The sequence below is a fragment of the Hemiscyllium ocellatum genome, chromosome 10 (assembly GCF_020745735.1).
Source record: "Hemiscyllium ocellatum isolate sHemOce1 chromosome 10, sHemOce1.pat.X.cur, whole genome shotgun sequence".
Lineage (NCBI taxonomy): Eukaryota > Metazoa > Chordata > Chondrichthyes > Orectolobiformes > Hemiscylliidae > Hemiscyllium > Hemiscyllium ocellatum.
Window position 1 is genome coordinate 48,923,505 of NC_083410.1, and position 14,419 is coordinate 48,937,923.

Genomic DNA, 14,419 nt, shown 5'->3' on the forward strand with positions numbered 1-14,419 from the left:
TAATTAACTGTAATTGTGATATTGGGGGAGACAATTAGATAGGCGCCTTGTATAAAAATGTGGGATTGGTAATAATTGGGATAGGGAGGAACTATGAGGCAATGAAACCATAAAAGGACATTTAAACGTATCTGTGAGATTAGGTCAGGCCATTAATTTAACAACATACATCCAAATGTGGTATTCATGGTAACACAGGGTGGAGGGGAAACTCAAACAGCAACCTATTAGACATCATATTGGGAGACAGAAAATGATGAAAAGCTTTTTCTATTCATTCATGGAACATGGACACTGGCTAGCCCTGAATTGATTGATCATCCTTAATTGCCTTGAAGCAGGATGTGATTAATTGCCTTCTTGAATTGCTGTGGTTTTTGGGGTGTAGACTCCCACAATAGTGTTCAGAAGGAAATTTTAGAAAGTTGACACAGCCAAAATGAAGAAACAGTAATATAGTTTCAAGTGAGAATAGTGTGGGGCTTGGAGGGAAACTTTCAGACGGTGTTGCTCTGCATCTGCTGCAATTGTTCATCCAGGTAATAGAGGTCACAGGTTTGGAAGGTGTTGTCGTTAGAAGAAGCTTGATGAATTACTGCAGTGCACTGTACAGATGGGACATACTGCTGCCACTAAATGTCAGCAGTGAAGGTAGTGAATGTTGAAGGTGATGGATGGGTGCCAATCAAACACTGTACAATGATCAACAACATCACCACTTCTGACCTTATGATGGCAGAAAGGTCATTTATGAAGCAACTGAAGATGGTTGTCCCTAGGACACTTCTTTGAGAAACTCCTGCAGTAATATCTTCAATTGACCTCCAATAACTACAAACATCTTTATGCTGAGAGTGTCTCCAACTAGTGATGAGGTTTAAACACAGGAGATACCTATGCAATTTTCCACATTATTGAGTAGATGTCAGTTTTGCAGCTATACTGGAACAGCTTGGATGGGAGAGTTGCTAGTTCTGTAACCCTATTCATACGTACTCTCACCAGAATGTTTCAGGGTTCGCAGCCGTTGCAGTATCCAATACCTTCAGCCATTCTTGATACTGCAAATACTGAATCAAATTGGGGCTGGGACCTCAGGAGGAAGTCAGTTGGTGCTGGAGAACCATAGCACAAAATTTTAGGCAAACCTATACTAGATATTCCTTTTTCTAAAAATTCACTCACAGGATGTGAGCATAATTGGCTAGGCAAGAAGTTATTACTAATCCCTAATTGTCCAAGAGAAGGTGGGGTTGACAATGCTTATTGAACCACTGCAGTCCCCCGTGTGGTTTTGGCACACTCACTGTGCTACAGGTATACTCACAATACTGTTAGGGATAAGAGTTCCAGAACTTTTGTCCAGCAATGGTAAAGGATTGGTAATATTGTAAGAAGTCAGGATCACATTTGGCTTGGAGGGAGCTTGAGGGTGATGATGTTTCCATTTATGTGCTACCATTGTCCTTCGGGGTGCTAGAGGTCAAAGATATGGAAGACCAGTCTTTGGAACCTTGGTGAGTTGTTGGAGCTTTGTGTAGATTGTACGCATTGTCGCTATTGTGAGGCAATAGGGCAGGGTGTAAGCGATTGAAGTGTTACTATCAGATCTGATTTACCCTGGATGGTGTTGACCTTTTTCAGTTGTTGTTGTAGCCATATTTTATTGAGGAAAAGCTTTTGATATCAGCATTCCCATCTCATCATGTGCCCATTGGAGGCCCTCAACCCTAAAGTATTTCAATCACTTCCTCAATTCATGTTTGTCCTGTATATCTCACCATATTGATCCTGATCACCCAAACCCATTCCCAGGATCCACATGCCTGGGCCTGATAAATTTTACCTCATCTGGACTTCATATTGCTTTTTGAGGGACACAATGTTATCCAGGAAGTGGAGAGTACTCCTGGTGAGTTTGACTGGCTGGAGTTCTGAAGTGGGCATCCTCTCCAATTAGGAAAGCAGATCTTTCTCCAGCCAATTCATGGGATAAGACCAGTAAATGGCTGCAGGGGTAATTAGCCAAGTTCAACCATTGAGGCTAGCACTCAAGGACCTCACTCCCCAACGTAAAATTCAACCATGGTTATTTTTTTTTCAAAGCACCCCAGTCCGATTAATATTGAAAACACTACAATTGCCCTCAACAGCTATGATCAGTCCCAATGTTCTCTTTTCTAGAAGAGTAGAAATTAGCAGTTGTCCTCCTGATTGTTAACTAGTAACTACTTCCAGAAGCTGGAAGGATAAGGAATTCAACATAGACTTTCAACTTGATGTCCAAAATTATTGTGATTAGCTGTCCTTAATGGAAACTATCCAATTTTTATTCTGTACTGAGGAATTTGACACTCTGCTGTGAAATGGCAATGGAATCACAAAGAAGCTAGCAAATTCATTTGAGGCAGTTAACTAACATGAAAATTTTAAAAGACATTCAATACATATAATAGTTAATCTATGATGGTTTGTTTCAGTGATGCAGCAGTTATTTTTAAATTGAAGTTCACTGCTGCTGTGACTAGTTTGCTTCGAATATTCAACCTTTTAATGAATCTGTTTGAATAAGCTGCCAAAAACAAGGAAGAAGATTCTAAAGACTAGTGTCTCAAGGTGTCAGCACCTTCAAGAGGGGGAGAAAATGTGCAAGAAAGCAGAAAATATGTGAAATATTGTTAGATATTTTTTCAAAATTACTTTTGAAATAGTTATGTGCTACTTTAAATAGTTCTCTCATAAAATTGGTTCCAGATTTTGTAGATTGCTGTAAATAGCTGTCTTTGTTCCAAACATTTGAGATCGCCAAGATGCTGTTCTAAAAGAAGACACTTTACGCTTGAATCATCAATTGAAATAGTGTAACAATCCTTTTATCAAGTAGGTCATTTTGCTCTTTTGGTACTCTTATGTTACTTATTATTAAAATACATGATATGGCCTTGACCTGGTTTCATAAGTTGATTTGAAATAGAAATTTTGATCCTGTTGAAATGACTTGCCACTTATTTAAGTCTTCACAGAATTTTAAAGAGAATATTTAAATTTAAATTGGCATGCTTTCACTCAAATATTTCATGACTAGTAAATTAAATATTACTAGGGCAACTAGCACTTGTGTTGAATCTTTTCAGTTGAACATGTCCCAAGGTGATTTACAGTGATGTAATTTTTTTTTAAAAAATGGACTACCAAAAAGCCTTTTCACGTAAGGGTGGATTTTTAGTTGGATTGTAAAGAGGACAGGCATGACTGAGAGACGAGGGAAAGAAATGTAGACAGCTGAAAGCATCACTGAAGTTGGGGCAAAGGAGAGGGTTGCATTGGAGGCCAAATTTCAGTGAGTTTGGCATTCAATTGCATTGCAATTTCAACACTGAAGATGTAATATTCAATAATGGTTCACATATGGTTAAGGTATATATTTACCATGAACTATCAGCACAAATGATTTCTTTTGAATGTAACTGTTCCCCAAATGGTTGCATGCCATACTCTATTCTTCTTTAAAATCAGGAGTTTAGAGCAGATTAGGTGATTTGTAGTTAGTTTTGTCCAGGACCTGAGACCTTTGAAAAAAATAAATTATGAATGCCTTCTATTAACTGCAGAAACACAAAATTGACACTGTGATACATTTATCACTTTAACAGTTTCAGACTAAAGGTTTTTCTTCCTCCATTTAAGCAGTATTACTTCAAATGGATCTGACACAAATTGAAATTTATGGATACAGATGGTGCAATGCTTTAGTTTGTCAGTGAAGAGTCAATTCTTCATGTGAATGTCATGTGCGACTTAGCTAAGGGACCGTTACACTTTATTCCAATGTCCATACACACACTTCCTTATAAAACTCTGGTTAGCCCATTTGAAATGCTGAGAGCAGATCTGCACACCACATCTCAGGAAGGATATATTGGTCTTGAAAGGACTGCAACATAGGTTTACAAGAATGATACCTGGCTAAAACTTATGAGAAAAGATTATGTAAATTAGCTTGTTTTCTCTAGAATTTAGAAGGATATGAGATGATCTGATCAAAGTCTTCTGAATATTAACTGGAAAAGGTAGGGCAGATAAACTACTTCCACGGGTTGGAGATTCTAGAAATTGAGCCATAATCTAAAAAAGAATTAGGACCACACCATTCAGGAGAGATAGTAGGAAGCAGTTCTACATATAAAAGGTGGTAGATCTTGGAACTCTTTTTCACAATTGGCAGTTGATGCTAGATCAGTTTTAATTTTAAATCTGAGATAGATCATTTTTTGTGAAGCAAATATATTAAAGGAAATGGGCTAAAGGCCATATGAAATATAGAATTGACTGCAGACGAGCCATGATCTCATTGAAAGGCAGGACAGGTTCAGGGGGCTAAACAACTTACTCCTGCTTCTATGAATTGCTGGATTGCAGTGCATTTTATTTACCTATTCTTAGCTCAATAATAATAAAGCTGACGTTAATACCTCTGCTAAATCTCAGTTAAAGTCAACTATTTCTGCACAAATCTGAATAAAACCAAAGACCCACCAAATCTATACTGGTCCATAATACAACACATGATACTTTTAATACTTACAGATCAGGTTAAATTAAAAGTTTGGATATTTCACAAATAACTGCAAACGATATGGTGTGCTTACCTCTCTGAAAGTTCTATAAGCCTTTCAAATTCTCCAGAATGCTCTGCTACTGCCACAAGAGCTAGAAGTCCAGCCTGTGAAGATCAAAAATTACTGTGCTAGATTATCATACTCAAATCAGCAATAGCATTTTGTGTTCAAGGTGCAATCCAAAATATAAACACAGTTGCTCAGCTCTAACTAAAAGCTACATCATTATCAGGAATGGAAGCTAAGTTGATAACCCACCTTGTCACATGATCCTCCACATGAGCTGGAGTGTCAGTTGTGATACTGATTCTGTTGCATTGTTTACTTTAGTTTTCTGTGAAACAGCTAGACTACACATTGTCAGAAACACATTCTTGCATTCTCATCAGACTGTCCAATATAAAAATATTGTCCAGATTGGGTAAAATTGATATTTAAAGATTGCCAAATCATAAGCGTAGATTGTTTAGAAATGCTCAAACTCATGTAATTTCACCAGAAGTGCATGTATAAACAGGATTGTTGCACTTTATTGCCGGAGAGATTTGGAGGAAATTTGTGACTAGTACTTATAGCCATTATGCCAACAATACCAATTTTAAAATAATTGTATTTTGATGATTACGTGCAAAGAAGCACATTTATATGTGCTTTCTTTATTGAGAATTAATTGAAATAAATGAACATTGTACCTTTTTAGCTTGTTCTATCACAGCATCAATATCCTAAAATAAAAAAAACACAAGATTAGTAATGCTATCCATATCCAAATGATGAATTTATTTAAATGAAATTTATCAAAGATAATTGTGCAAATTAAAAATACTATTGGCCATTAATGACAGCAGTCTTTAGTATGTGCTATGTTGTATATTTTCCTGTATTGAATACCACTATGAAAACCAGGAATCTTTTCAGGCAATATAACACAAATGTAGAATAAAAAAGTATAGTATTCTGCATGCATCCTTTCAAATTTATTACACTAGACATTCTTACCTCAGAAAAGCCAACCTGATACCTCAGAGGTGTCATGGTCAAGTCCACAAAATAGCTCATGCAGCCATTTTGCCAGCCCCCAGTCTGCACTCAACCTGTCTGTATAGCCTTGAGACTCCAACTGAGCTTACATGTAACCATATTATGGATATATAGTTCCATATTAGATAAAGACCCCAGCTAATTACAATTTTCTACCGTTAAGAATCCATACACATGGATTGCAAACCGTGTATGGACCAAGGCATGAAAGGGTAGAAGATTTCTTTCCATGAAATTAGTGAAGCAGATTTTTTAATAAACAAAACAAAAATAAAGACCTGTGGACACTGGAGATCAATACAAAAAAAAAGAAATTGTTGGAGAAACTCAACAGATCTGCTAGCACCTGTGGGGAGAAAGCAGAGTTAATGTCACAACCAGTCACTGGAAATGTGAACTCTGCTTTATCTCCACAGATGCTGCCTGACCTGCTGAGTTTCCCCAGCAAATTCTGCTTTGGTTTTTAAAAACAATCTAGTAGTTTTACAGTCACTATTACTGATTCTTTCTTGTTACTCCAGATTTATTTAATAACTGAATTTAAGTTCTCTAGCTTCCAGATTGGATTTGAAATCATATCTCTGGGTCATTAATTAAGGCTTCTGGATTGCTTGTCCAGTAATAGAATTACTATGTGAGGCAGAGGAAGTCAACAAATTTAAAACACAATTCCAGAATGAAGAGCTTTGAGGAATTTCCTGAAACAATAAACCCATTTGACCTAAAAACAGACATTGAAGAAAAAAATGGATCTAAACAAGGTACTCAATGAATAAAATCAACCAGAAATAATTATTTCATATGTGACAAGGGAATTGGACAAGATGTGACCGATTCAGAGCTACGATTGACAAATCTCTGACAATGTCAAAACATAATGTTTTACACAGAGGATGAGCAACATCCACAATGGGTTGCTAGGTGGATTGGTAACACCCAGATTCTTATAAGAAAATTGTAGATTCTGTAATATGTAGAAGGTATATTTAAAAGTCTGAAATAATGTGATCAAAGGCACTGAAGCATAACTTGGTGTATTTAGACCGCCACCTAGTGCTCTTCTCATTTCTTAATGGGAGCATGAACATAAGGATATTTTTCTTTATATATTGTTGTGCAAAATATTTTGCTTGGGAATATACATTCTAGGTTAATAATATCCAATGAAGAAAATTTACTATAGGTCAGTGGATAGATATTTGCTTATAAATTAAGGATACTTTAATAAATAAATTTTATATTTACACAACGTGTATCAGGCAAATGATTCCTTAAATATAGCAGGAAATGTTTATTCAGATTTTACATATTTGCTAGTTGGCTTGCCTGGAGCTTCATTCCTTCAGTAACTTTCATCCAAATACGTTCAACTTCATAAATTGATGGAAATAACTAAGTTTGAATGTCATCTGACATTAAATAGTACAATTAAATAAAAGGGAATAGACAATTGAATAGAACTAAAACATTAAATTTACATTTTTTAAACAATTGTATTCTGAACAATATGAGACATGAAGGTCACTCTGACATCCCTTTCCTAGTGAAACACATTCAAGGAATTTCCGCATTGTATTTCCTTTACTAAAAAGATTTCTCAAACATTAGGAATTTATGAATGTAGAGCCCCTCAAACCAATTCCACAATATAATTAGGTTATAACTGATCTGCATATTGACTCCATTCATCCTGTTTTGCTCCACATGCTAGCTCATATCATTGAAAAAAAATTCTTTCAATCTTAATCCTGAACATTGGACTCATCAAATGTGCTTCATTCTGTGTAGTTGTTTCTCCACTACTGTCTGAAGTTGTTTGTGAAGTTACCAAAAGGGCTTATCTTAATTCTTGTAGACTCCAGGATAAAGCAAAGGAGAAAGTATCCATATAAAACAATCACAATATTATCTGAGAACATTGTCTATTACTCCAGAAGATATGTACTCAAGCTTGCAATGTTTTGTATCAATTTTGTATTTTATTTTTACATTTATCAGAATAAAGGGAGACAGTCCTTTCTCTAATTTTCTCTGCAAATTATTATCCCTCTTTTCTTAAAGAGGTTTACTTTTCCTGGAGTATGACTCAATGGGCTCTCATTTCCCTCCAGTATCCAGATGGTTACTATTCATTCACACTCTTTGACTATGTCCAATGGGAAGTCAATTTCAAGAGTACCTGATGTGAAACGCAGGTGGGGAAACACAGGTTGGGGAACATAGTGCTCTGTAAAGTGTGCTAAAGTCAGGAAATTTATGTAGGTGGGAATTTGGTGCAGAACAGGAAGTAGGTGCTGTTTATCCTCTCATCTATACCTCCAGTAGTTGATAAGTATTTTTCTTTGTTCTTTGAACTAAAAGACTATGACTTGATACTACTTCCAAGCTAATCTAAGCTAATAACTAATTAAATAATTGAATAAATGGGAATTGTGCCTGAGACAATTCTGTCCGCTGTACACCGAGCTCTAGTTCTGGATTAGGTCAGAAGTCACACGACACCAAGTTATAGTCCTACAGGTTTATTTGAAAGCACAAGCTTTTGGAGTGCTGCTTCTTCAACAGGTGAGGTGATAAAGGAGCAGCATGCCGAAAGCTTCTGGTTTCAAATAAACCTGTTGGACTATAACCTGGTGTTGTGTGACCTCTGACCTTGTCCACCTAGTCCAACACCAGCACCTCCACATCATAGCTCTGGATTCATACATGTCAGGAAAAGCAAGGGGTTCCATTATTTCTCCTGGGGAACTCAAACTTGCTCGAGGCCGAATACCATCCAGTAACATTAACTATCTGTTGTCCATCACTCAGCCAATTTTGTATCCATGTTGCTACAATCCCTTTTTTAACAGTGTGTGAAGGTGACAATTGACAGATTATTTCATAATATTGGGCAGTTCAGGGCACAGATATTTCCTTTCTTGTCCTGTACCCAAACACCTAAGTCTGGATCTGTTTAAACTACTTTTGGAAATCTTACACCAAATTGAGGGCTGCTTCAAATGTATGGCAGGTTTGGCAGTGTGGACTTATACTTAGTAAAACAAATATAAAATTGGCTGGAAAAATTCAGATTGGCAGCTCCTGTGGAGACAGAGTTAATGTTTGAAGTTTTAATGAAAAAGTGTCAACCTGAATGTTAACTCTTTCTCTCCAAACATGTTATCAATTTTTCCACCTTTTTGTTATTTGTTCTTATTTCCGATTTTCAGGATCTCCAATTTGGTTGAGATTAACCAAAATCTTTTTTTAAATTCACACAAACAGCAGAGATCTTTGATGCCATGAGTAGAGACTGTATTTTAAAACAAATGTGAAAGGCTGTCTCTGAGAAGCAATTCACAGCTCAGAAGGCAAGATAAGCTTTAGGTGTAAAGGTCATGAGATAGAAAAAGTAACAGAAGACAAAATAATTTAAGAATCTCTAAATGTGAAGTCAAAGAAGAAAGGTAAAATTGTAACATTCAGGGATTCAAGCTAATATTTGTGTAAATATTCATCAGATATGGAAATAAAATTAAGGATTTAAGATTATTGCTTAAAATAAAAACATACAATACAGCAACTGCAGCTGGACCAGGAATGAATATTTGACAGTAGGATGTAAGAGCAAAGTGGATCACTTAGCTCATTTGTGTCTGCTTTGTCATACAAAAAGATCATGGTTGATAATCCTCTACTTTCCTGACTTTTCTTCATAATGCATAATTCCTTTACTGATTAATTTTTTTTCTGACACAGCACTGAAAAGTGACTCAGCCTCTCCAATTCTCTATGATAAAGAATTCCAGATATTCACTACCCTTGAGAAGAAATTCCTTCTCATCTCTGTCTTAAAATGGCAACTAGATTTTATGACTCTATATCTCCTTATATTGAGATTACGCTGTATGATCTTAGATTCTCCCACAAGGGGAAGCGATTTTTCCACACCTAACCTGTCAAGTACCCTAAGAATATTGAATGCTTAAATCTAAATAAGTATGCCTGAGTATAAAATCATTGGTAGGGACAGAGAAGAAATAAAGAAAACAGAAGTACCGTAGTAGCATTAAATAAAAAAATTCACAATAAGGGATCATGAGGATATATACAGAAAATTGGGCTCAAGAAAATAATTTCTATTTGGAAAATAATACAAACCATCAAAGAGTAATGGAGGATGAGATATGGAGAGAAACTAAATTAACAATTGCTAACATTGTAGTCATAATTGCAGGTACTGTCCAAATATCAGTTTGAATAAGGAACAAGATTGTGCTGTTTTTGCTTACAATATATTAATGATTGCCTTCTTAGTTGAAAAGGTTTTGCAGCGGTAGTTTTGAAGAAAGAGAAAACCATATTTGACCCAATACTGCACAATAGTCTAGGGAACATAGAAAACCTAAAATAGGATATTTGTGTTGAAGCAGATACCATATAAATAGATCCATTATAAGTACAGGAAAGCTAAAATAAGTTAGAGACAAAAATATTTAGCTGAAAAAATTGAAGTGCAATAAAATGGGACCATGCCCAGATTAAATAGGAGAAAATAGCAAATAAAATGATGAACACCAGAGAATATTTAAACAAGAAATGTAAGAAGTATAGACTTTCTATAAATACATTACCAGTACGAGAATATTTAAGTTGTATCTGGACTATTAGGAGATTAAGCAGGTTTATCAGAGAAATTAGGGAAATGGTGCAGATATCAAATTAATATTTTGCATCAATTTTCAAATTCAGTGGCTTTTGGGATTGTAGAAGCAGCAAAGGCATGTTTAGACTAGCTAATGCAGTTTATTATTCAAATTGGTGGTATTAAAGAAGTTACTTGAACCCTGTGCACTTAAATTATTGGGATTCCTATTTCAAAGAACCATGAAGGGAATATGTGAAGAAATAGCAGAGACACTGAAATTATTCAAGACAAATACAATACCAGCACAGGAACAGGCCCTTCAGCCCACCAAGCCTGCATCAATTCCTAATCCTTATTTAGTCCCGTTACTTATGGCCCATATATAGTTTCTAACCTTCCGTTTGCCTCCAGTTCATGTATCTACCAAGATACGCGCTAAATATTGCTAAAATGCCTTCTTGCACCACCTCCACTGACAGTGTATACCAGGCGCTCACTAACCTGTGTGAAAAAGTTTCCCTGCACTTCTCCCTGAGACTTTCCCCTCTCACTTTGAACCTGTGCCCTCTTGCAGTTGACCTTTCCATTCTGGGGAAAAAAACCTTTCTCTGTAAAAAAAAATTCTATGAGACTGAATTGAGGTAAATAGCATTTTCTACTTTGTAAATCTTACTTCAGTTACTAGTAAACTGCTAGGGCCTGAAATACAGAAGAAAATCATAAGATTTGTATAACATGATCTAACGAAAGTTAGATTTACAAAGGGTAGGTCATGTTTGACTATTGTTTGATTGAAGGCATAACAGGAGAAACAGAGAAAGGAAATGCAATGGATCAGAGCTACGTGGATTTTCAAAGAAGCATTTGAAAGATATTGGCATCTAGGATGCCACCTGCAGGCCAAATGCAGCTTTCAAACAGAAACTACAAAGTAGGAGCAGGAATAGACAATTTGAGCCTGCTCTGCTATTCAATGTGATGCTGGCTGATAACCCAACTCAGTACCCTGTTCCCACTTACATCTCTTCATCCCTGAGAACAATATCTAACTCCTTCTTGAAAACATTTAATGATTTGGCCTCAACCACTATCTGTGGCAGACATGATTCGGAGTCAGTGTTGGACTGGGGTGTACAAATTTTAAAATCACACAACACCTGGTTATAGAAGGAGTAGCGCTCCAAAAGCTAATGCTTCCAAATAAACCTGTTGAACTATAACCTGGTGTTGTGATTTTTATCTGTGACAGAAAATTCCACAAGCTTACCAGTCTCTGGAGAAGGAATTTCTTTTAGTCTCAGTCTTAAATGGCCAACTCTGTATTCTTAGACTGTGACCATGATCTGACCCATATGGGAGCTGTCAGTTATGCATAGACTTTGTTCATAAAGTCTAGAGTTTGGTTTGTATAAGTTATTGAGTCTGGAGGATTGAAAAAAGTTCTGGATGTAGGTTTGCTTGCTGAGCTGGAAGGTTCATTTTCAGAAGCTCCATCATCATACTAGGTGTCATTATCAGTGAGCTTCCGGATGAAGCACTGGTGGCATGGCCCACTTTCTATGTGTGTGTTTAGGTTTCCTTGGATTGGTGATGTCATTTCCTATGGTGATGTCATTTCCTGTTCTTTTTCTAAGGGGGTGGTAAATGAAATCCAATTCAATGTGTTTGTTGATAGAGTTCTGGATGGAAAGCCATTCTTCAAGGAATTCTCATGCATGTCTCTGTTTGGTCTGTCCTAGGATGGATGTATTGTCCCTGTCGAAATGGTGTCCTTCCTCATCAACAAGCCACAGAAAGACATGATAGATAAGGAAGGACATGACTTCAACTGAGACAACACACCCATCCCAGAACAAACCAAACAGAGACACTCATGAGAATTCCTAGAAGCATGGCATTCCAACCAGAAATCCATCAACAAACACATCGACTTGGATCCCATTTACCACCCCCTGAGAAAAAGAACAGGAATTGACATCACCACAGGAAATGATATCACCAACCCAAGGAAACCCTAAATACATAAATAGAAAGTGGGTCATACCACCAGTGCTTCATTCGGCGGCTCATTGATGATGTCACCTAGTATGGTGACAAAACATCTGAAAACGAACCTTCCGGCTCAGCGAGTAAACCTACATCCAGAACCTCACCCTGAGCTAAAAGTTTTCTCAAATTTCGCTATTTGAAAAAGTGCTCCTGTTTGGTGGATTTTAACTGAACAACAAATAGCCTTTACCAAACGTTTAGGCCTATAAACCAAATTATTTAATTCTATCTTGAGTGATCTAGTGAAATACCAGACACAGAAAAATTAGGCTCATGCATAGCTACTTGGAAAATGTTACAGAGCATTAAAGGGTAATCAAGAATGGGATCTGTTGAGAAATGACATTAATTATAGTTAGAATTACAGTAGGTAGTGTCCAATTATCAGTCTAAATAAGGAACATGATTGTGATTTGTTTTGCAAATATATTCGTTAGCCAAGTCACCTTCTCAAAAAACCTTGTCCACAAGATACCTTCTCCTCCTCTAATCCTATTTCAGCTGATCAGCTGGCCAACAACTTCCCCACCTTATCCCTGTGCCAGCAAATGTTAATGATTTTCAGGTGTTGTCTTTTGCTCCTTTAATATTGCCATCACTACACATCTCTCATCTCCAAAAAGACTTTCACTCTGCTGTATTTGCAAACTATCTCGCCTCCAGCCTCTCCTAAGTGTTTTAATGCATTGTTGCTTCCCAAATCTGCTCCCATATTTCCCAGTTCTTCATATTTGAATTCCTCCATTGGATTTACACCATTGCCACAGTATTGACATAGCTCTTAAGAAAGTTACATGTAAGTTACATGTAACATCCTATAAGATGAGATAAAAGCATACTTTCCTACCTTGTTCTCCCCAACCTGTCTCCGACTTTTGGTTGATAACACCATTCATCTTTATTGCATTTCCACTGCTGTGCATGTGTATGAGACTGCTTTCAATTTGTTCCATTTGTACAAAAATGTGTTACCAGAGTATCACATTTAACTGCCTACATTTTCTGGTCTTGCACGAGTACCACTGAGGTCAGCCAATAATTTGTCCTTCGTCTATCCTACGTCTCATCTACATGCTGTCTTTTTTGGCATCAGCTGAAAATGGTGTCAGTTTTCATGTGCATTGACAACGCATGGTCCTACTTCACCATTGTCTTTCTTGACTTTACAATTTTTGCTGGATTATCAAGATGTCTATTCGACATCTACAGCTGGATGAGTAGTAATCTCCAACTAAGTATTTGAAAACTAAACCATTTTTTGTGATCTTGGTTCAAACTCCATTCCCTAGTTACCAATTTCATCCGTCTTCTCCACAACAGTTTAGCTTCATTTCATACTGTTTGCTATCTTGGCATCTCATTTGATCCTGAAATCAGATTCTGACATCATACAGATCTGTAACATCATCCAATTTCACCTTGCTTCAGTTCAATTACTGCTGGCACTTTTACTGATGCCTATATTATGCTAGCTTTGAACACTGCAGTTCTGGCTGATCTACCATCTTTCTTAAACGAGAGATCATCCAAAATTCTTCTGCTCGTGTCCTAACTTATGCCAACTCTTGTTCACCTATTATCCCTACACTGGTTTCTATTGTGCAACATCTTAATTTTAAAATTCCCATCCTAGTTTTCAAATATATCTATGGCCTTCCATTTCAGTGTCCTCCAGCTCTGCAACTCTGTGAAATATTTGCAATCCTTTAAATATAGAGTCATAGAGTTATAAAGCACGGAAACAAACCTGCAGCCTTTTGTCCAATTAGTCCATGCAGACCAGATATCCTAAAATCATCTAGTCCCGTTTGCCAGCAATTAGCTCATTTCCCTCAATACCCTTTCTATTCATGTACCCATCCAGACACCTTTTAAATGTTGTAATTGTACCTGCCTCGACCAGCTTCTCTGGCAGACCATTCCATATATGCACCACCCTCTGCATAAAAAAGTTGTCCCTCAGATCCTTTTTAAATCTTTCCTCTCTCACCATAAACCTCTAGTTTTGGACTCCCCTACCCTGAGAAACATACCTTGGCTATTCACTCTATCTATACCCCTAATGACCTTATAATCCTCT

At 36.8% G+C, this 14,419-nt stretch overlaps 1 protein-coding gene across 3 annotated transcripts in view; it reads right to left on the reverse strand.

Annotated features, from left to right (window-relative positions):
* LOC132819413 (putative deoxyribonuclease TATDN3) overlaps positions 1–14,419 on the reverse strand; it is a 51,942-nt gene that overhangs the window by 35,019 nt on the left and 2,504 nt on the right. For all 3 annotated transcript variants that reach the window (XM_060830900.1, XM_060830899.1, XM_060830898.1), the window contains exons 2-3: positions 5,312–5,344; positions 4,650–4,723 (exon numbers count right to left, since the gene is read on the reverse strand). In XM_060830900.1, the coding sequence (XP_060686883.1) occupies positions 4,650–4,723; positions 5,312–5,344 (107 nt within the window). The remainder of the gene's footprint in view (positions 1–4,649; positions 4,724–5,311; positions 5,345–14,419) is intronic.